Genomic DNA, 23,654 nt, shown 5'->3' with positions numbered 1-23,654 from the left:
GAAGGCACAGAGGGGTTAAGCTACTTGCCCAAGGTCACACAGGAAGGAGTGGATCAGAATTGGGGCTGAAGCAGCCTGTACTGATGAACTCTATAGCTGCCTGTTCATGCACAGGTATTTAGTGAGCAGCTAAGGTATCTTAGAGGCTGGTAAGAGAAACAGAACTCTTTTAGGGCTTTCAGGGATCTTAATTCAAGCAATTGGTTTAGTTTTATTTGTTAATTTTTTGGCTGCTTGGCATACAGGATCTTAGTTCCCTGACTAGGGATTGAACCTGCGTCCCCTGCATTGGAAGCTTGGAGTCTTAACCACTAGACCACCAGGGATGTCTCTTTCCATCCCATCTCTGCCAAGAACATGCAAATATGTATCTCCAGCCAAACCCCCTCTCTTCCTCATCCCAACTACCTAACTTGGCGTTTCCACGTGGAGGTGGTCAGAGTCCTGTGGACTCTGTCTTTATTTTTTATTTTTTTGGCTTTGCCGAGCAGCATGCAGGATCTTGGTTCCCAGACCAGGGAGCAAACCTGTGCCCGCTCTAGTGGAAGCTCAGAATCTCAACCACTAGGCCACCAGGGAAGTCACAGGCTGTGACTTGTGTAAAACACCAGAATCTGCCTATTTTCTGTCTCCATTCCATCTGCCCTGGGGCAAACCCTCACACCAGAATGACTTTGGGGTAAGCAGCATGTTCAAAGGCCCTGAGGTGATAAAGAGCTCAGGAGGTGCTGGGGATCTGAAAGGAAGATGGTAAGACTCAGGAGACTCAAGTGAAAGTCTGTTTCCTCCCAGAGGGGTCTTCTCAAATGGGGTGTTCATGAGGGCTGGAGACAGAGAAGAACTAGTCCTCATCGAAGCAAGCTGGTATGAGGACTGGAGTGGCCCTTGTATGGTAGCCTGGATGCAGAGCTCTGCCCATTAACCCTACTCTTGGGGCTACCCATGGGGATTTGAGGTGATTCCAATAGTCTGGGCCACACTCCAAGAGAATGGACTGTGTAAATTTTTGCATAAGGCAAGCCCTCTCCACACCTTCCCTGGACCCCAAGGAGGGCAGTCAGTCAAACTCAGAGACCTGTGTCTCTTCTCAACTCTCCCAAGAAAGTCTGTTCCATTCATTATTGGCCCCCATTGGCACTGTAATGGCAGAGCCTAGGATCCAGGAATATGTGTGTAGACTGCGGCCCAGGGGGCACTGGGGGTGGTCTTCTGCCATGGCTTGGGTGGCTTCAGAGGGGAAGAGGTTGTGTGTGCCAGCCTGAATAGCCTCTCAGGGCAAGATGGGTAATCTCCATTGGAAGGATATGAAAGAGTAAATGAATCAGGGGCTTCCCTGGTGGCTCAGTGGTAAAGAATCCGCCTGCTAGTATGGGAGATGCAGGTTCGATCCCTGATCTGGGAAGATCCTACAAGCCTTGGAGCAAGTAAGTCTGCGTGCCGCAACGACTGAGCCTGTGCTCTAGATCCTGGGAGCCACAACCACTGAAGGCTGCATGCCCTAGAGCCCGTGCTCTCCAAGAAGAGAAGCCGCCACAACGAGAAGCCCGCACGCCTCAGACGGACGGCCGCCCGCACACCTCAGACGAAGAGCCCGCCGCCCCGCACACCTCAGACGGAGGGCCGCCCGCGCACCTCAGACAGAGAGCAGCCCCTGCTTGCTGCAACTATAGAAAAGCCCACACAGCAGTGAAGACCCAGCACAGCCAAAAATAAATAAGATTATATTTTAAAAAAAGAATAAATGATTTGGGAATTCCTGCTGGTCCAGTGGTTGAGACGTGGCACTTTCACCGTCGAGGGCCAGGATTCCATCCCTGATGGGGGAACTAAGATCCCGAAAGCTAAGTGGTGCGGCAAAAAAAAAAAAAAAGAATGAATGGATGGATTTACAGCTGCCCCCCTCCCCACATGCCATCCCAGCCCCTCCCCCGGCCACAGGCTGTCACCAGCCAGGCCCCAGCTGCTCAGACTGAGGGAGATCCTGGTTCTCCATCTCAGCACGGGTGAGCTGATGTCTTCTTTAAAGCCTGTCAAGCTTATCACTCAGGGGGGATTTGCCCAATACCGCTAGGTTTGACAGGGGCAGCCTGCTATTATCTCAAGCCCTCCAGAGGGACTCAGGACCCGTCACGGCTGAGATGAGGCAGACAAGCATGTCCCTGATCATTCATCATGGCCCTGCTGCCATCCCCAGAGTCAGAGGGGAGCCGCGGCCGCCTGCGTGCCTGCCTCAGCCGATCTGCCGTTTGATCTCAGCCAGTCCCTCCCTGGAAGAGATGGACACCTATTTGGTGGCAGAGGGGAAATGCATGGTGGGTCTGTGAGGACGTTTGCTCTCTGACTCACCAGCCCATCAGCGTCTAGTTACTCAGTATTGATCATGCCAGGGCTGGGGGATTCAGCAATGACCAAAGCAGACAGAGCTCCCTATCTCCATGATATTTTCTGTCTGAGAACAGAGGTAGGCTTTGAGCCAGTGGTCACACCCAAGAGGTCCCAATAGCCATTGCTTTTTAAAAAAAAATTATTATTTTATTTTGAAAGGATATGATTTTATTTATTTTTTGCTGTGCTGGGTCTTCGTTGCTGCTTGGGCCAGCTCTAGTTGCAGCTTCTCACTGCAGTGACTTCTCTTGTTGCGGAGCAGCTTCAGTAGTTGCAGCTCCTTGGCTCTAGAGCGCAGGCTCAGTAGTTGTGGCGCAGGAGTTTAGTTGCTCCGTGGCATGTGGGATAAGATCCCTAATCAGGGATGGAATCTGTGTTTCCCATTGGCAGGTGGATTCTTTGCCACTGAGCCACCAGGGAAGCCCCTAATTCCTTTGTTTTTCTTCCCCCCCCCGTTATATTTATTTGTTTGGCCTCATTGAGTCTTAGTTCCCCTGTGGTATGTGGGATCTTAGTTCCCTAACCAGGGATTGAAACCAAGTTCCCCACATTGCAAGATGGATTCTTAACCTCTGGACCACGAGGGAAGTTCCCCCCAGTGGCCGTTGTGATCTGGGCTTGAAGGAGGACAGGGGAGTCGCAGTGTGGTGATGAGGACTGTGGAGACAGATGATCGTGTTCGAATCTCAACTCATCAAAGGTGAATAATGACAGTCCTGTCTAAGTGTCATGGTAGAACTCCATCAGTTAAAGCATGCAGAGTGCTTAGAACAGTGCTTGACATACACTAAGAAGAAACAGAAGTATTAGGGGAAAAAAAGGCACAGGATGCCTGAGAGTTGGGTAGGATGGGGAAGGGACAGTGGAGACTGCTTTTGGAAGAGACATTTATGCCTGAGCCCTAATGGGGAAGGGTTAGCCTAGCCATGAGATAGGGCCAGATTAAAAATAGTTTTTTTCTTTTTCAATTTCTTGGCCGTGCTGCATGTCATGTGGGTTCTAAGTTCCCCCACCAGTGGTCCAACCCATACCTCCTGCAGTGAAAGCTCAGAGTCCTAACCACTGGAGTGCCAGGGATCTCCCCGGCAAGAGTTCTTTTTTAAAAGAAATTTAAATTTATTTTTTAATTGAAGGGTAATTGCCTTGCAGAATTGTGTTGGTTTCTGCCAAATATCAACATGAATCAGCCATAGGGTATGATTCCCTCCCTCTTGAACCTCCCTCCCACCTCCCTCCCCATCTCACCCCTCTAGGTTGTTACAGAGCTGCGGTTTGAAGCAGGATGTATGGAAAGGGTAACATGGAAACTTACATTACCATATATAAAATAGATAGCCAATAGGAATTTGCTGTATGACTCAGGCAAGAGTTTTGATGGCAGAGGGTCCAGCCAGTGGATGGGTTGTGAGGAAAAAGCGTGATGTGTTTCAGGAAGAGTAAGATGACTGGCAGGGGTCTCCAACCTCCGAGATCTAATGCCTGATGACCTGAGATGGAGCTGATGTAATGATAGAAATAAAGTGCCTAGTAAGTGAAGTGCATTTGAATCATCCTGAAACCATCCCTCCCACCCTGCCTGGTCCGTGGAAAAATTGTCTTCCACGAAACCAAAAAGGTTGGGGACCATTGGCCAGAAGACGAGCCACAGAGAACAGGGTCGTCCGAGCCTTGTTGATTGCCTGTTACTCTGAAGCAGGACTCCTCTCCACCAAGTTATGTCAAGGAGATGGTCTGGAACCAGAAGCCAGCCAAGTCACGTGGCAAGTAAGACGGAGCAGCAACTCTGTCCCTCTTTGGCAGGACTTGATGCTCTCTCTTTCTTTATCTCTCTGCCATCCAGCTGTCTGTGAGTCTTCCTCATCTTGCATTCTCAGTCCCAAATCAAATGGACTTTCAGTGACTTTTTTTTTGGCTGCACTGCGTCTTTGTTGCTATAAGAGGGCTTCCTCTAGTTGCGGTGAGCAGGGGCTACTCTCTAGTTGAGATGCTCAGGCTTCTTATTGTGGTAGCTTCTCTTGCTGTGGCACACGGGCTCCAGGCGCTCCAGCTTCAGTAATTGCAACATTCAGGCTCAGTAGTTGTGGTGCACGGGCTTAGTTGCTCCTAGTCACGTGGGATCTTCCTGCACAGGGATTGAACCAGTGTCCCTTGCATGGGCAGGTAGATTCCTATCCACTGTACCACCAGAGCAGTTCCCCTGCTTTTTTTTTAGATTTTTTTAAAGTGGGCCATTTTTAAAAAGTCTTTATTGAATTTTTTACAATGTTGCTTCTGTTTTATGTTTGTTTGTTTGTTGTTTGGGCCGAGTGACATGGGATCTTAGCTCACTGACCAGGAATAGAACCTGCACCCCCGGCTTTGGAAGGCAAAGTCTTAATCCAAGGAAGGACCACCAAGGAAGTCCCAGCACCAGTTCTTCCCGATTATCTCAGTTTCATGCCTGCATCAAACTCCAACAATTTTGACTTTAGAAAGTTACCAGATTGGCATTAGATTGTCATGAGGATTATAATAATAACAAAAGCAAATCCTTACTGTCAATACATGCTGATGACTCTTTTCCTTGCTCACACATGTAGTCTTGACTCATTCAAGCTTCCTGGCAACTGTGTGAGGTAGGTACAGTTATCATGTCCATTTTACAGATGAGGATATGGAGGCTTATAGAGGTGATCCCACTCATACCACAGGGGAGAGGCCAAGCCAGTACATAAACCCAGGCAGTCTGACCCTCGGACCATCTGACCTTTCCACCATCTGAGTAGGGAGAAGGAACGTCCAGAGAAAACGACTCATTTCTACCGTAAGGATGTTGTCTGGAAAGATCCTGGTGACATCACATGGGCTCCTTTTTTGGGGAGGACCGTGGGAGAGAGCCTTGCCTGTTCTTGGTACTAAAAATAGTTAAGTTTTCTCCTGAGCATCTGGCGTGCTTTTGTTTCAGGACACTGGGAGCCGCATAAATGACCAGCTTTCCCTTTTTTGAGTTGGCTGCTAAGGAGCTGGGAGCCAAATTTATGGCCTGACCATATGCTGGTTGTTCAGGTTTTTAAGGGCTGGGTTTTTCTTAGCTTTCCTTCGAGCTCTAGTGTCTCTACTTTTTCTCTTTCTTTCCTTTCTCCCTTGCAAAGACAAAACTTTAAGGGACTGAAAAAAAATTCTTCACGAGAACAGTCCGTGTTTATTGTAGAGAACTTTTGCTTCAAGATACATTTAAAGATGGTGATAAAAATCCCTGCTTGTTCTTAATTTTAATGGGTGCATAGTATTTCCCCTGGGCTTCCCTGGTGGCTCATGTGGTAAAAGAATCTTCCTGCAATGCAGGAGACCCAGGTTTGATTCTTGGGTTGAAAAGATCCCCTGGAGAGGGCAATGGCTACGCACTCCAGTATTCTTGCCTGAAAAATTTCATAGACAGAGGAGCCTGGTGGGCTATAGTCCATAGGGTTGCAAGGAGTCGGAGGCAACTGAGCAACTAACACACACACACACACACACACACACACACAGTATTCCTCCCTGTAGAGTTCTTAGTTTGTTTCACTTAGTTTCGGTGCACTGGGTCTTCGTTGCTGCATATGGGCCTCCTCTAGCTGCGGCGAGTGGGGGCTACTCCCTAGCAGTGCTCGGGCTTCTCATTGTGGTGGCATCTCTTGTTGCAGAACACAGGCTCGAGGCATGAGGGCGTCGGTAACTGCAGCACATGGACTTAGTTGCCCCACCGCATGTGGAATCTTCCCAGACCAGGCATCGAGCCAGTGTCCCCTGCCTTGGCAGTGGGATTCTTAACCACTGGATCACCAGGGAAGTTCCGCTGTAGAGTTTTTAAATCAGCCTCCCTGTTGGCAAAAGGCTGGAGAGGGAAAAAAATTCCACTTGTCCAATTTTAGACGGCATTTTAATGAGCATTCTTATAGCCATCGAGTGCTCGTCCACACCATTTCCCTGGGCTACATTCTTAGAGTGGGATTGACTGGGTTAAATACAAAATGCAGAAGCCTGAAGGCTTTGGCTCTGGATTGACAGCCTGCCCTCCAGAAATATCTAATTCCTGCTCTCCTCTTTAATTGGAGCTATCGTGCGGTATTTTACATATCTTTGTAAACCACTTGCGGTCCTCTCCGGAACAAGGCGGGGAACAAATAAATATATGAGCCCCAAGACATTTCTGCTTCCTGGTTAAATTATGCAGCCTCACACGCAACAATATCTTTGACTCATTAAGAGGCAGCCACTTGCTCTGTTCCTGTTGGCTAAACCCCTGATAGCCAGCACTTAATGGTTGGCGGCCCCTCCCCCCAGGATTCTGTGGCAATCCCTCTACTCCCCAAAGAACCAGGAATTGTTTTCTGAACCAAGATGTAGGTGATGGAGCTGTAGGCCGAGCTGATGATCCTGGACCTGACAGCTAGAAAAACTTTCCCTGCGTGTCTTGTCTTTACTCAGTCCTGGACTGGTTACCAAGACAGCTGTTTAATTAGGGCAGTAGCCTGGGTGAAAGCATTTGAAAAATTCTGGGCAGAAAAGACAATTTGAGGAAGAGCTAGCTGAATGCCTGGCTTATGCTCTTAGAGCCCATTAGCAAGAATATTAAACTTGGAACCAACCGCTCAACTGACAGAGTGGCTGGCTTCCTCCAGTACGTTTGCCACGTTAGAGGTGAGACGGGCTACCAGACCAGAAGTGTCTGTACCAGGAGGGCTCTCACACCTGGTGATGCAAACATTTCTGTTAGTGATGTGCTCAGTCGTGTCTGACTCTTTGCAGCCCCATGGACTGCAGCCCTGCCAGGCTCCCCTGTCCATGGAATTTTGCAGGCAAGAATACTGGAGTAAGTTGCCACTACCTACTCCGGAGGCTCTTCTTGACCCAGGGATTGAACCCTCATCTCTTAAGTCTCCTGCATTGGGAGGCGGGTTCTTTACCACTAGTGCCACGTGGGAAGCCCCTTCCATTACTTATAGGTGGTCTCTATTCCTAGGACTATGACCTCCAAGAATTTGCAACTTTGGTTCCAACCTCAACCCAGTCTGGGGAACTGGTATTTAGACACTCAGATGCTGAGCCTTCCAGGACATTTCAGCAATTCCCTGGGACCTGAACTTGACTGTGTTTTTGAACTTGAACCCCACGGGTGAAACTCAGAATCTCTGCCATGCAGAGATTTGGCAGCCAAACCCCAGGCATTTAATTGTGCTGCTGCAGAGATTACCCCAGCAAGGTACATCCAACGCAGACAATTACTTTAGGCAAGCCATGAAGGCCTTCTCTCCGTGCCACTTAAATCTTGCTTCTCTTTTACAATTCAATATTTCATATGTTGAGAGAAAATGGCTTGTTTGCTTCAAAGGACACGCTACAGAATGTAAGAAAGGGATGTTAATTATGTTGAACCAGGCTGCTTTGTCTCTGCATAAACGAAAATCTTCAGGGGATTCCGTCCAAATTGCTTGGGAACCAGGGCCAGGGGAGCACAGATGGAGGTGTTTGAACTCACATTCATGATTCTGTTTTTGTTTGTTAAGAGCTATATCTGCCATGAAAAAAGGTGAAACTAGCTCTGCGTTCTCTTAGATCCAAGGGGGAAGGCATTCCTGGGTCACTCTTTTCTTTTTAAAATTTTTATGTTATATTGGAGTATAGTTCATTTACAATGTTGTATAAATTTCAGGTGTACAGCAAAATGATTCAGTTATACATACACGTACGTGTGCGCATGCTTAGTCACTCAGTCGTGTCCAGCTCCTTGGGACTCCATGGACTGTAGCTCGCCAGCCTTCTCTGTCCATCGAATTTCCCAGGCGAGAATACTGGAGTGGGGTGCCATTTCCTACTCCAGAGGGTCTTCCCGACCCAGGGATCAAACCCCTGTCTCTTGTGTCTCCTGCATTGGCAGGCAGAGTCTTTACCATTAGCGCCACCTGGGAAACCCCACGTATACGTATAATCTATTCTTTTTCAGATTCTTCTCCGATATAGGCTATTACAGAATACTGAGTAGGTTCCCTGTGCTATATAGTAGGTCCTTGTTGACTATCTATTTTATATATAGTAGCAGCAGCAGCAGCAGTTTGTATAGTAGTGTGTGTATGTTAATCCCAGCCTCCTAATTTATCTCTGCCCTGGGGTCACTCTTCTAACCTTGAGCAATCCTCCTTTAAAAAAAAAAAAAAATTGTTGGTTTTTTTTTGGTTGTTGTTTTATTTATTTACTTATTGCCCATGCAGCATGTGGGATCTTAGTACCCCAACCAGGGATTGAACCCACACACCCTGCATTGGAAGCCCAGAATCTTAACCCCTCTGGACCACCAGGGAAGTCCCATGGGGCATCCTTCTTGTTTTAGACCAGGTGGGCTTCCCTGGTGGCTCAGATGGTAAAGAATCTGCCTGCAATGCGGGAGTACTGGGTTCAGTCCCTGGACTGGGAAGATTCCCTGGAGAAGGGCATGGCAACCCACTCCAGTATTCTCGCTTGAAGAATCCCATGGCGGGCTACAGTCCATGGGGTTGCGAAGAGTTGGACATGACTGAAGCAAGTTAGCACCCACACATGAGTAAGGAGGGGACAGTGCCCAGGCTCTCATGAGTGCAGAGCCCAGCATTTGTCCAGGGGGCCACAATTAGGGATGTCTTTGACCCCACAGCCATCCGGGATGAGCCCGTTTTTGTCACCATGATTTCAAATTTATCCACATTAAACTTAGTAAATCCTTACTTCTTGGAGATGTGGATCTTCTGGCAGTCAGGGAACTTGAACTTGAACTTGAAGCCCTGCAGAGGGCTTCAGTCACACACTTCTTGTTCTGCAGCTTGGTGCGGATGGACATTATGACCTGGCCAGTGTGGACCCTGGCCACTGTGCCTTGGGGCTTTCCAAAGGCACTGTGCATACCTGTCTGGAGCCTAGATTGCAGACAGCCTGCCAGTCATGAATGTCCACTGGAAAGGACTGTCTCCAAGATCCCATAGGGCAACCTGTATAGACAACAGGCCATCTACACTACTGAGGGGGCTGCTGTTTGCAGCCCTTGCATGCTGGGCCCCCGTGGGGAAAAGAGCGCAGTCGGCTTAATTGGCTGCAAACCACCTGGACCATTTCTGCTCGAAAGGGAGGCTGTGAAGGTAAGTGACTTTATTCCTTCTTGGGGGAGACATGGACTCTCACAGAGGTGGTTGTTGTTCAGTCGCTCACTCACGTCCAACTCTTTGCGACCCCATGGACTGCAGCATGCCTGGCTTCCCTGTCCTTCACCATCTCCCAGAGTTTGCTCAAACACATGTCCATTGAGTCAGTGATGCTATCCAACCGTCTCATCCTCTGTTGCCCCCTTCTCCTCCTGCCCTCAATCTTTCATCAATGTCTGTCATCAATGTCAATGCCGTGAGCCGGCTCTTTGCATCAGGTGGCCAAAGTGTTGGAGCTTCAGCTTCAGCATCAGTCCTTCCAGTGAATATTCAGTGTTGATTTCCTTTAGGATTGACTGTCCAATGGACTCTTCAAGAGTCTTCTCACAGCACCTCGTACAGTGGGGGTTCCCTCAACCTCCAAAATGTGTATATAAGGTGCAAGGAATGACTAATTACAATAGTTTCAGTTGGCATTTATAAATGGTTTGCTTTTCTTATAAATTAGTGGAGGAGTCAAGCTCACCTGTACAATGATACCACTTGCTCACATTCCAATTAGCTTAAAAAAAAAGACTTTATTGAGTGGGAGAGAAAATAGGTGGGCTAATAGCTGGAATCTCTAGGATTGCTCATAATTCATAGTCTGGCTTTTATCTCTGCTACAGCTCATGGAAACAGCCTCTCCTGGGTGATAAGCTGCGACTGTGCAAATAGTCCATGGTAGTGGGGCTTTGTTTCTCTGTAAAACACTTGGGGTTTTATTAGACTTTCCTTCCTGTCTGTAGGGATGCATTATGAATAGGACTGGAATCTTCTAGTTTCTTCCCATCTCTTCAGTTTCCACCCATCTGCCCTGGTCTCCCACCTTGACACCCCCAGTCTGTTCCCCACCCCCCCAGCAGCCAGGGTGCACCTGTGAGCACCTGAGTCAGGTCCTGTCTATCCTGTGATCAGAACCCACCGTGGCTCCCACTTCCCTCAGACCAAAAATCAGTGTCCCTCCCCATGGCACATAAGCACTGCACAGGTTGTCCTGTCCCATCCCTGTCCTCATCTTTCCCCTCCCACTTTCCCCCTTGTTCCCTCTGTTTTAGCTATAGCCTTCTCCGTTTCCCAAACACACCAGGCTTGGTCCTGCCTCAGAGCCTTTGCACTTGCTGTTTTATTGGCTTGGACCATCTTTCCCTTAATATCACCAAGGCTTCTCCCTCACTTCCTTCACGTCTTTATTTAAATGACACCTTCTCATGAAGGCCTTCTTAGGGCCCCTAAAATTGCAGGCTTCCTGGGTGACTCAGTGGTAAAGAATCCTCCTGCCAAAGCAGGAGACAGGGGGTTCAATCCCTGGATAAGGAAGATCCCCTGGAGAAGGAAATGGCAAGCCGCTCAATCCAGTATTCTTGCCTGGAAAATTCCGTGGACAGAGGAGCCTGGTGGGCTACAGTCCATGGGGTCGCAAGAGTCACACAACTCTTAGTTGCTCAGCAACTAAGCAAAAACAACATTGTCATTCAAATAAAAAAGATTGGGACTTGTGACAGGCTGGAAGTATGTTCTGGGGAAGCTCAAGGCGGCATGATGCATGCTCCATCCAGTGAGGATTCGATGCTTTCTGAGCAGTGTTTCTCCAACTCCTCCATAGGTTGATTAGAATTGGAAGGGTGGGCTGTGCTGTGTGGTGCAGCATGTGGCATCTTAGCTCCTGACCAGAGATCCAGCCTGAGGCCCTTGCAATGGAAGCGCAAAATCTTAACCACTGGACCGCCAGGGATGTCCCATTGGTCAGAATTTGGGTGCCCAAACTGTCTCTTCCTCTCTGCCCTTCTACTGGCTCACTCATTCCTCCAGTTCAGGTTATATGTCCCGTCCCTGGTATGCCTCCTCTGAGACTCTCAGCCTGGGGACACCCCTTGTTACACTCTGCACTTTCTTTGTAGCATCCACTGCAGCATATCGTTCTAGAGGGCTTCCCTGGTGGCTCAGACAGTAAAGAATTCACCCACTGTTCAGGAAACCAAGGTTTGATCCCTGGGTTGGGAAGACCCCCTGGAGGAGGGTGTGGCAACCCACTGCAGTTTTCTTGACCGGGAAATTCCATGGACAAAAGAGCCTGGCAGGCTATAATCCATGGGGTGGCAAAGAACAGATATGACTGAAGCAACTTAGCATGTATGCACATAGTTCTGGAAGCATCAGTGGGATTCCATACTTGAAGTCTGCCTCCTCCACATCCATGGGGAGCAATAGATACACTTTCTTCATCTCTCCTCTCTTCCTAGTCCCTATTGCAGACCCATGCCTGGCATACAGTAGGCACTCACTAGATATTTTCTAGTAAGTTTGGGAAATTATGGCTGAGTTCCCTGATGCACATGAGCATTTCAAAGGCTCTGATAAGTCCTGCGTTTAAAAAAAAAACAAAACTCATTTCACTCAGCCTTACACAAACATATTTGACCACAGAGCACCCCTTTTCCTCGCATGCCTGATAAGCTTGCCAGGGTTCCAAGAAGCCAGGTTTGGGAAACAGCCATAATTGATAATTGAATTATCTAAGTGGCATCATCTAACTTGAAATTTGGTGTAGGAGTCTGAGAATGATGCCTTCCAGGCAAAGACTTGAAGGTCTTGGTGAGGACTGTGTCACTCTTTGGCCATTACCTTGCTTGGGCCTCTAGGGAGCAGGAGTTGGGGAAGGCGGAGTGACATAGGTGGAGGGGTTTTTGTTTGGGGGGCATTTTTTTGGCTGCCTTGGGTCTTAGTTGCTTTTCATTTTGATATACAGACTGTAGTCATGGCACATAGGCTTAGTTGCTCTGCAGCATGTGGGATCTTAGTTCCCCAACCAGGGATTGAAGCCGAAGTCCCTGCATTGCAAAGGCGGATTCTTAACTACGGGACCATCAGAAGTCCCCTGGTCTATGTTCTAATGGTGGTTATGGAGACAGTGGTGTGTGCGTGTGCAAATATGTGTTGAGAGAATGAATTCTTATCTTGTGGAAGGGCTCATATCCCACAGTTCCTTGCTGTGTTCCTTCACCCCTCGTACCTCAATCTTGTCACCTGTAAAATGGGGCTTTCCCTGAGGAAGGATTTAGATCACACACCCTGGCACGCAGAGCACATGGTCTGGGACATTCCAAGCATCCAGGGAAGGGCATCTGTCATCTCCCTGGGATCCTCTTTTTCTCCCAGAGGGTGAGGGGGCAAATCCCCCTTGGGGTTCCCGCTCTCTGACCCTGACCTCCCTGCAGACCCTCTTCCAAAGCCCAGAGGAAGGCTGGCAGCTGTACACCTCAGCCCAGGCCCCCGACGGAAAATGCATCTGCACGGCTGTGATCCCTGCGCAAAGCACCTGCTCTCGAGACGGCCGGAGCCGGGAGCTGCGGCAGCTGATGGAGAAGGTAAGAACCGTCCAGGTTCCCCTGTGAAAATCTCTCACTTCCCCACCCTCTCCTCTGCTTCCCGCCAGGTCAGCCGGGACTGGATCTAAGCCATGATTATGCAAAGCTGGCGGATAACCTGGCTGCCCTCCGGGCGGGTGTTTTAGTCAAAATCTCTCTGCTGCTTCTTTGGAGGAGAAGCTGAGCACAGTGTGGGCGCAGGGAGGGTGAACCCCAGTGGCAGCATCTGCACTCTGGTGTGTGAGCCCCAGCCGCAGTGTGTACTCAGCCTCAGGACTCGGCTGCTAAGAAGGGTCTCGCCCTCCGTCCCAAGATACGTGAAGATTCCTCCCCCTTCTGATTGTGACTGATATAAACTGGTCCCCATTCAATCCAAGGGCTTCCCAGGTGGCTCAGTGGTAAAGAATCCACTTGCCAATGTAGGAGACTCAGGTTCGATCTTTTGTTTGGGGAGATTCCCTGGAGAAGGGAATGGCAACCCACTCCAGTATTCTTGCCTGGAGAATTCCAGAGACAGAGGAGCCTGGCAGGCTACAGTCCATGGGGTCAGAAAGAGTCAGACACGACTTAGGAATTAAACAACAGCAATTCAATCCAAGGATATTTGGGTGCCCTTTACAGGCTGATTGCTGTTTTTTGCCACTACCCAGATGAACTGCTTATGAGTCAGTTCTGATGTCAGTGTTGAGAGGGACTAGCCACCTCCCACTGTCCTCCTGGAGAGGAGGAAGCTTGAGGACAGAGACCCTTGTTGGCACCAAAGTCTTGTCTGCCTGCGACACCAGAACAGTTCAAGATGACCATGTGGTGTCCCCTGATTGTTTTTTTTTTTCCCTTTCTTTTTTATGTTTTAAGTTATGAAAGTATGATAAAACATTTACAGGAGACTTGGAAAATACAGAACAAAGTTACATATAGTTCCACTATATATTACAACTTTTTTAAGCAGATCATTTTTTTAGTTGGAGTTTTAATATCAAAGTCTCAAAACTAAATAGAATGAATAGACAAAAAGTGGAAGGATATAATAGACCGGGAAAGCACTATGAATCAATTTAACATAATTAAGATTTATACAGGGCTTCCCTGGTGGCTCAGATGGTAAAGAATCTCCTGCAATGCAGGAAACCCAGGTTTGATCCTTGGATCGGGAAGATCCCCTGAAGAAGGCAATCTCCAGTATTCTTGCCTGGAGAATCCCATACACTTAGGAGCCTGGTGGGTTACAGTTCATGGGGTCGCAGAAGAGTCAGACATGACTGAATGATTTTCACACACACACACACACACACACACACACACACACACACACATACACACACACACACACACACAAGATTCATACAATTTTCACACAACAGCAAAATACAAATTGTATTCAAGTTCCCGTAGACTGTAAACCAGGAGACACTAAACACATCCAGGGGGTGTCCCCTGATTGTTGACAATGACTATTAAAATGTTTTGTGATGTCCAGGATGGGTATCAGGCTGTTTGTTGGCTTCCTCAGAACTTCCAAGTGTCACATGAACAATGATTCGAGAATGTCTGCGTATTTCAACAAGCATCCAGCGTTGTCTCTGAGTTCACCTTGACTGGGAGGAGCTCACCTTAGCCAGGTGGAGGTGGGACCTAGGGGGCCCTCAGGCTGATTCAGAGAGGTCAGGGCAAGGGAGGTTTCATTCCATCATTTACCCGTATTTACTGAGCATCTAGTATTATTGAGAATTCAGCTGTGGACAAACCAAACACCAGGTCTGCCTCTGAGGACCCCACCTGAAGGAGGCAGATGAATAAGAATGTTCCAGTAGTAGTCACAACTGGAAAAAAAATAGCCGCATATGGGAGAGAGAGTGAGTGGCCCCTTGAGGGAGGGTGATCGGGGAAGGCCACTCTGAGGAGGTGATGCTGGAGCTGAGACGTGAAGGATGAAGAGGAGCCAGCTGTGGGAGGACGAGAGGAACAGCTCTCCAGATAGAGGGATCAGCAAGTGCAAAGGCCCAGCAGTCGTGGACAGAGGTGAGAGCTGGACCATAAAGCAAGCTGAGCGCTGCAGAATTGATGCTTTCGAACTGTGGTGTTGAAGAAGACTCTTGAGAGTCCCTTGGACTGCAAGGAGATCCAACCAGTCCATCCTAAAGGAAATCAGTCCTGAATATTCATTGGAAGAACTGATGCTGAAGCTGAAGCTCTAATACTTTGGCCACCTGATGCAAAGAGCCAACTCACTGGAAAAGACCCTGATGCTGGGGAAGATTGAAGGCAGGAGGAGAAGGGGGTGACAGAGGATGAGATGGCTGGATGGCATGACCGACTCAATGGACATGAGTTTGAGCAAACTCTGGGAGATATCGGAGGATAGAGGAGCCTGGGGTGCTACAGTTCATGGGGTCGCAAAGACTCAGACCCGACTTAGCAACTGAACAGCAACAAAGGCCCTGAGAAGGGAAGGAGCTTTGAGCCTGTGAGAGTGAAGTTGGGCTGGTGGTTGGAGTAGATGAACATGAAGAGGAGGCAGGCGAAGGGGCAGAACCAGCTCGCAGGGTCTGCAGGAGAAGGTGACTCAATCTTCCTTTTGAAAAACTCCCTCTCCAGACTTTCCCAAGGGTCCAGAGGTTAAGACTCTGTGCTCCCACTGTAGGAGCCCCCATTGTGGCCCCCTGGCTGGGGAACTAAGATCCCACATGCTTCTCAGTGTGGCTGCTGTGGAAACTTGACTGCTGTGAATGAGGGTGGAGGCGAGGAGAGCAGGGAGGCAGGGAGAGGTGGGAGGTGGTGGAGGCCAGACCAGATGGATAGATTGGGCGTGTCTTTGGGAGGTTGCTGATAAGGTCGGGAGAAGGTTGGTTGGGTGTTTAGCCTCTGGCCCAACCAGATCTTGTCTGTGGCATCCCTGGGGATAGGGACAGGAGTCTGGCTCGCCCTAACCCTCCTACTTCCTAGGTTCAGAACGTCTCCCAGTCCATGGAGGTTCTTGAGTTGCGGACGTACCGGGACTTCCAGTATGTGCGCAGCATGGAGACCCTCATGCGGAGCCTGGATGCACGGCTCCGGGCAGCCGACGGGTCCCTCTCAGCCAAGAGCTTCCAGGTGCGTCCTTCAGGGTTTATGTCAGAGGTCAAAGGAAGAACTGGGATTGGTGCCGATTACTTCCAGGAAGGACAGAGGGTTGACTGGGATCTGCGGTCCTAATTGGGCTGAATGTCAAGAGTCAGGTGTGCATCAAAGATAAGGGGTGGTATCACTGGCACCAACTCCGTGGACGTGAGTTTGAGCAAACTCTGGGAGACAGTGAAGGACAGCGAAGCCTGGCATGCTGCCGTCCATGGGGTCGCAAAGAGTTGGACATGACTGAGCGACTGGACAACAGCAGTTGAGGGTGGGTGGGAGGGAGGCTCAAGAGGGAGGGGATATGTGTATACATTTGACTGATTCACTTTGTTGTACGGCAGACACTAACACAACATGGTAAAGTGATTACACTCCCATAAAAATAATACCCCCCCAAAATGGGTGAAGTTGTGGGTTGAAGGTTGGAGCCAGGTCTGAGTCACCGGTCAGGGGTCGGGATCACCACGGGTTCCCTCTTGGGGGCAGGAGCTGAAGGACAGGATGACAGAGCTGTTGCCACTGAGCTCGGTCCTGGAGCAGTACAAGGCAGACACACGGACCATCGTGCGCCTGCGAGAGGAGGTGAGGAATCTCTCCGGCAGCCTTGCCAGCATCCAGGAGGAGATGGGCGCCTACGGCTATGAGGACCTGCAGCAGCGGGTGATGGCCCTGGAGGCCCGGCTCCACGCCTGCGCCCAGAAGCTGGGTATGCCTTGATGCTACACCTTGACCCCGCTCCACCTCCAACCCCAATACCCTCTGTGTGTTCAGAACGCGGTTTTGACCTCTAACTTCCAAACGATGATCCTTGACTTTCTTACCCAAGGCCAAAAATAGACCCCCCAAACTGGAAACGGCCCTGACCCTACCCCTCCTCACCCCCAAGCTAACTCCACCTTGGGATCAGATCTCTGGATCTTCCCTCACCCCTGGTCCCAGCGCTTCAGTTTGATCACCCCCTCAGCCTTGCCCTGTGTCCCTCGGACTCTTCCCATCCTCCACCCTCATTCCCCCTGTTGCTGCCTCCCAGGCTGTGGGAAGCTGACCGGGGTCAGTAACCCCATCACCATTCGGGCCATGGGGTCCCGCTTTGGCTCCTGGATGACGGACACGATGGCCCCCAGCGCGGACAGCCGGGTGAGTGTGCTCACGCCGGGGGTCAGAACCCGGGGTCAGGGAGACGTAGCCCGTGGTGCTCCATAGGTGCCCAGTGCCTCCACATCAATGATCATCTTGTCCTAGGTTCTCCAGGGCCCTTGACCTCCCCCTGACTGTCTAGTGACCACCAAGTGACCAAGAACTTTCCAACTCTGTGAATTTGCAAGTCCGCTGATGTCCAGTGACTGTATAGAGACTAATGGTTTCTAGTACCACTGACCAGCTAGCTCCCAGTGAGCACTGACCTCAAAATAACCACCAGTGACCAGTGCCTTCCCGAGGACTAGGACCTCTGAGCACCACTTGATGACCTTTGAACTTCCAGTGACCCCCATGGTCACAATTGCCTGTCACCTCTGGCCCACAGGAACCATCCATTAACTGCTCAGTGACTATCCTAGTGACAGATATTGGTCACCGGGCAGCCATCATCATAGATCGTTAAGTCAATTAGTTGTGTCTAATTCTTTTGCAATCCCGTGGACTGTAGTTCACCAGGCTCCTCTTTCCTTGAGATTTTCCAGGCAAGAGTACTGGAGTAGGTTGTCATTTTGTTTTCCAGGGGATCTTCCCCACCCAAGGATCGAACCCGTGCTTCCTGCATTGGCATTCTTTACCATTGAGCCATCTGGGAAGCCCATAATAGCCACTTTCCCACCGTGGTCATTGAGCTCCTGAGGCATCATAGTGGTTTAACCAAGAGGTTAAGAGCCTGGGTTTCAGGGGAATTCCCTGGCTGCCCAGTGGTTAGGACTTGGTGATTTCACTGCCGGGGCCCAATTTTGACCCCTGGTCAGGGAACTAAGATCCAGCAAGCCACACAAGTGTGGCTGAAACCAAAAAACGACCACCAAAAACAACAGCAAAACAAACAAACAAAAAGAACTTAGGTTTGGGAATCAGACTTGGATTAGTATCCCACTTCCCTGGTGGCTCAGAGGTTAAAGCGTCTGCCTTCAATGCAGGAGACCCGGGTTTGATCCCTGGATTGGGAAGATCCCCTGGAGAAGGTCGCAAAGAGTCGGACACGACTGAGCGACTTCACTTCCACCAGGTCTTAGCTAGGGAATCTCAGCTAGGGAATCTTGGGCAAGTTCCTTAATGTCGCTGAGCCTGAGTTCCCTTATCTTCAAAATGGTTATAAGGTCAGCCTTACAGTTTTTAAGATATTTAACCCAATAACCAGCACTAGTAAGAGCACTCATAATTGCTAATTACCATGGTGACAGTGAGTGATGTTGACGGAGAGGATGATGGTGACATGGTAGTTACCTATTGTTACTGGGATTACCCACAGGCAGTAGATTCAAGTGACCTCTTGCCACCCCAGGGCAGTCCCATATCCAGTGACCAGTCGATTCCTAGGCCCAGCGAGTCTCCAGGGACTGCAGTCTCCCTGATTCTTGGGGATCAAGCCCTGTCCTCTGAGTGTCTGAGACCAATGGCACTGGCCCAGTGACCCCAGTCACCGGGATGTTGCCTGGTCCCGAAGGGTCACCAGACATCCCGTGATTGAGTAATGACCACTGAGAGACTGACCCCTCATGACTGTGTGATTGATGTGTGCCTGTCGAGACCCCTGGTCATTGGCAGTGGCTCACCAGTGACCAACAGCTCTCTCACAGGTCTGGTACATGGATGGCTATTACAAGGGCCGGCGCGTCCTGGAGTTCCGCACTCTGGGAGACTTCATCAAGGGTCAGAACTTTATCCAGCACCTGCTGCCCCAGCCGTGGGCTGGCACCGGCCACGTGGTGTACAACGGCTCTCTGTTCTACAACAAGTACCAGAGCAACGTGGTGGTCAAGTACCACTTCCGCTCCCGCTCCGTGCTGGTGCAGCGGAGCCTCCCCGGGGCAGGCTACAACAACACCTTCCCCTACTCCTGGGGTGGCTTCTCGGACATGGACTTCATGGTGGACGAGAGCGGGCTCTGGGCCGTGTACACCACCAACCAGAATGCAGGCAACATCGTGGTCAGCCGGCTGGACCCGCACACCCTGGAGGTCGTGCGCTCATGGGACACCGGCTACCCCAAGCGCAGTGCCGGCGAGGCCTTCATGATCTGCGGCGTGCTCTATGTGACCAACTCCCACCTGGCCGGGGCCAAGGTCTACTTTGCCTACTTCACCAACACGTCCAGTTATGAGTACACGGACGTGCCCTTCCACAACCAGTATTCCCACATCTCCATGCTGGATTACAACCCCCGGGAGCGGGCCCTCTACACCTGGAACAACGGCCACCAGGTGCTCTACAACGTCACCCTCTTCCATGTCATCAGCACCGCCGGGGACCCCTAGGGGCTGACGTCGCTCGCGCTGCCTCGCGCTGCCACACGAGGGCCACGGGGGCCCTTTCTACTCCGCTGTGTCCCTCCGAGTTTATCTGTCTCTGTCCTGCCCTCTCTTTCCCTCCCTCTCTTCCTCCGGGTACTGTTTTTTCTCTCTTCACCTTTGCACCCAGCTTTCATTCTCTGCCTCTGTATTTCTACTGGTGCGTTTTCTCTGTATTGTCTCTTCTTTATGATCTGATTTTGATACATCTTTCTTCTTTTTTTGATGCCTCTGTCTCTTTCATTTGATCTGACCTTCCAGGTCTCTTTCTCTCTCTCTGCTTATGTGTCTCTCTCTATCTTCCCTCCCTCCCTTTCCTTTTTGCATCCCACCCAGACCCTCTTCTCCTCTCCCCACATCCCTTCCTCCCAACCCAAGGAGTTGAGTGCATGGATCTGTTTCTTTTTTTCTTTTTTTTAATTTACACTTTTTCTTTCCGGGTTGCCGGAATAAATGGGATCTTTGACATTTGATGCTTTAATTGTTTTGTGTGTCTAGAAGAGGCAGAGGAGGTGAAGTGGAGGGTGAGCCTGGAGGCCCATCCCAGCTGGGTTCCCTTGTCCGAGGACACGAGCTTTGTGCATAGAGGCAGGTAAGCACAAGTCTGGGGCTTCCCAGGTGGTGCTAGTGGTAAAGAACCTGCCTGCCAAGGTGGGGGACTTAAGAGACGCAGGTTTGATCCCTGGGTCTGGAACATCCCCTGGAGGAGGGCATGGCAACTCACTCCAATAGTCTTGCCTGGAGAATCCCATGGACAGAGGAGCCTGGCGGGCGCTACAGTCCACAGAGTCGCAAAGAGTTGGACATGACTGAAGGGACTTGGCATGCATGCACGCACAAGCCCAGCCTGAGGGTGGGGGTGAAGCGGGGGTGGGGGTAGAGGGTGGGGTGGGAGGGATGAGGGCAGGGGTCATGGTAGGGTTAGCCCTTTGGGAAGCCAGGTGAGGAGACCCAATCCAAAGCTGTTTCAGTTGATCCAAACAACCGCAAATTCTATCATGATGCTGAAGACTGGCCTCACGTGAATATTGTCAGTTTTTGACATTTTTTGATGTGGACCATTTTTAAAGTCTTTATTGCATTTGTTACAAGTATTGCTTCTATGTTTTTGGTTTTTGGCCAGGAGGTATGTGGGATCTTAGCTGCCCGACCCGACCAGGGCTGCCCAACCCGACCTGCCCTCCTGAACTGGAAGGTAAAGTCTTAGTCACTGGATTGCCAGGGAAACCCCATTGCCAGTTTTTTTTTTTTTTCTTTCACTCACTGATCACACTGGTGCATCACTGGTGACCATCTGCCAACTTTTAACATTTTTTTTTTTAACAGTTTGGCTGCTTTTAAGAATATAGGTATGATGGGACTTCCCTGGTGGTCCAGTGGTTAAAACTCCAGTTTTTCCACTGCAGGGGCTGTGGGTTCGATCCCTGGTCATTTGGTGGGGGAACTAAGATCTCTTATGCCTCGTGGTATGGCCAAAAGAGAACATCAAACCAGTCAATCCTAAAGGAAATCAACCCTGAATATTCATTGGAAAGACTGTTGCTGAAGCGGAAGCTCCGAAGACTGACTCACTGGAAAAGAGCCTGGTGCTGGGAAGGATTGAAAGCAAAAGGAGAAAGGGGTGGAGCAGAGGATGAGATGGTTAGGTGGCATCACCGACTCGATGGACATGAGTTTGAGCAAACTCCAGGAGATAGTGGAGGATAGGGCAGCCTGGCGTGCTGCAGTCCATGGGGCCACAGAGTCAGACATGACTGAGTGACTGAACACCAACACCACCATGAGAGAGTGGGACAGAAAAGAATTTTCCCTTTTTCTTGTTTTGGCTTTTTAATCTCAAAACCATTTTGTGTAACTTGCACCAGTTCTGAGTGCGCTATTAACAAAAAGGTAGCAACAGTCTGAAAGTGCCTGGGGGTCTCCCACTGGACACACCCACACCTGATGCCCTGGCTTGGGCAGGGATAGTCCTCAACAGGGACCAACGTGGAGATCGGGGCTCCTGGAGGGAAAGAAATGGGCAAAGCTAGCAAGTCTCAGAGACAGGAAGGGTGTGTTGAACAAGTCCGGAAGAAATTAAAGAAGTCAGCAGAGTCCAGGTCCTCAGAAGCCTTGTTGATGTGACTGAGGTGGGGTGGAAGGGGGTCACAGAATGGGAAGGACACAGTGAAGGCTTTATTTTAGCCAGATCCTTGGTGGCCTGGGTGACAGCAAGGTGAGGGGGAAGGACAGTCACCTCTGGAGCTGTGGTCAGGAACAAAGATAGTGTACCCCGTACCCCCACCTTTGCCCCAACGCATGGCCCCCACCCCACTGAAATCTCTAGCAGAAACATCATGCGAACAGCCCCACCCACTCAGGCTCCCCTTCCCTCCAACCCCACCGCCCCCTGCTGAGGCCACAGAGGTGGCCAAACCTGCTCCTGTGGGAGGAAGCTTCCCTCCCTGTCTCCCCATCTCTAATTAATGGCCTCTCTTGATTAAATCATCTCTGCTCTGTGCTGGCATCTCCCGGAATGCGGGACACTGGGGCTGTACTGCCAACGAAACCAATGAATAATAAATATGACTGCCTGATGCATGCATTTAAAACCAATTTTTAAAGAAATCGTCAAGAAAAGCAATTAATTTCCATTTAAATTAGCAAGTTTGACATGAAAAGAATCACTTCCTGGATAAGCACTTTGAGAGGCACTTTGCTCTGTACCTGCTTAAAAAAAAAAACACACACAAAAACACACCAAAAACACCCACCTTAGAACACCTGTACCCCATCCCTCCAATCATATTGGGCATCCGATGCCCACAGGTGCCTGGCATCAGAACGGCTCCTTCTCTCATACACACAACACAGGGGCAGGCCCCACCCTGACACTTTTGCATTGGTGGCTTTTGTTCTAACAACCCTGAACATTCATCGGAAGGACTGATGCTGAAGCTCCAGTACTTTGGCCATCTGATGTGAAGAGCCAGCTCACTGGAAAACACCTTGATGCTGGGAAGGATGGAGAGCAAGAGGAAAAGGGGGCAACGGAGGATGAGATGGGTGGACATGAGTTTGAGCAAACTCCAGGAGACAGTGGAGGACAGGGAAGCCTGGCCCTCTGTGGTCCATGGGGTCGCCAAGAGTTGGACACAACTGAGCGACTGAACAACAAAATACGAGCAGGAGAAATAACCCCCCATCCCTTGACCCTGGCCTGGGTCACGTCATCCGCCTGTGTCCAAGGTTGCCTGCTGATCGCAACTTCCCCTATGATGTACGTGACTGACTTCACAGGGGAAGCTTTGCAGACCATCCAGTGGTAGTACCCACATCACCCCGAACTGAAGTGACACACTGCCCCTAAGGTAGTTTGAGCGGGGAGGTGCCAGACCAGTGCCGTAGACTATACTCTCATCATCCTGAGGGCCTGGGATCCAGGGCCTGGATTCTGGGCAGGAGCGGGTGGGTGGGAGTGTGGAGCAGGTGACAGAAGCCACAGCTTCTGAATTATGGATGCTGAGAGGGCTCCAGGGCATGTTTATCTAAGAGCAACTTTCTTTTGTGTTTTGGGTTTGGCTGCTGCTAGACAAAGGAAGAGGGAGGTCCATGGAGGCAGGTGGGGACCCCCAGGGTCACACAGGACACACACCTAAGGACAACAGGGGGCACATGTTGCATCCCTGCTTCAGGAAACTAAGATCCCGTAAGCCAGGTGGCAAGGCAAAAAAAAAAAAAAAAAAAAATTCCCTGCCAGCCCCACACAGGAAAATGCACCCCCACCCTCTCCCTTCCCCAACAGCACCTCAGATGCCTGGGAGCTCAGGGAGACCTTCCTTGGGTGTTTGGTGTTAAGGGGCACAGGCCCACTTCTCAGGTGGTACTTTGGAGGAGGACGCTGCAAACCTTTCTGCCCCGAAGTGCTCATTTCCAATCCTTCCCAGAGGCTCCACTGGACCAGGAGAGGGGGCCGAAGGCTCCCCAAGCCCCAGAGAACGGCAGTGGGGCCTCTGCCTGCTTCGTGGCCCCCACAGATGGTGGCAGAAGGGTCTGTCTGGAGGGGCAGCCAAGCAGCTAGAGCTGAGAGGAGGCTCATTAAACCTTAATGACAAGCGTGCTGGCAGGCAGAGAGCAACTGCTCCAGAAAC

At 50.3% G+C, this 23,654-nt stretch overlaps 1 protein-coding gene across 2 annotated transcripts in view; it reads left to right on the top strand.

Moving 5' to 3' along the window:
- OLFM2 (olfactomedin 2) overlaps positions 1 to 19,997 on the top strand; it is a 74,389-nt gene extending 54,392 nt beyond the window's left edge. For both annotated transcript variants that reach the window (XM_018051008.1, XM_018051007.1), the window contains exons 2-6: positions 12,770 to 12,919; positions 15,863 to 16,009; positions 16,517 to 16,736; positions 17,061 to 17,167; positions 18,814 to 19,997. In XM_018051008.1, the coding sequence (XP_017906497.1) occupies positions 12,770 to 12,919; positions 15,863 to 16,009; positions 16,517 to 16,736; positions 17,061 to 17,167; positions 18,814 to 19,491 (1,302 nt within the window). In that variant the 3' untranslated portion in view covers positions 19,492 to 19,997. The remainder of the gene's footprint in view (positions 1 to 12,769; positions 12,920 to 15,862; positions 16,010 to 16,516; positions 16,737 to 17,060; positions 17,168 to 18,813) is intronic.

This window comes from Capra hircus, chromosome 7 (assembly GCF_001704415.2).
Source record: "Capra hircus breed San Clemente chromosome 7, ASM170441v1, whole genome shotgun sequence".
Lineage (NCBI taxonomy): Eukaryota > Metazoa > Chordata > Mammalia > Artiodactyla > Bovidae > Capra > Capra hircus.
This window is presented reverse-complemented; position numbering and strand designations above follow the sequence as displayed.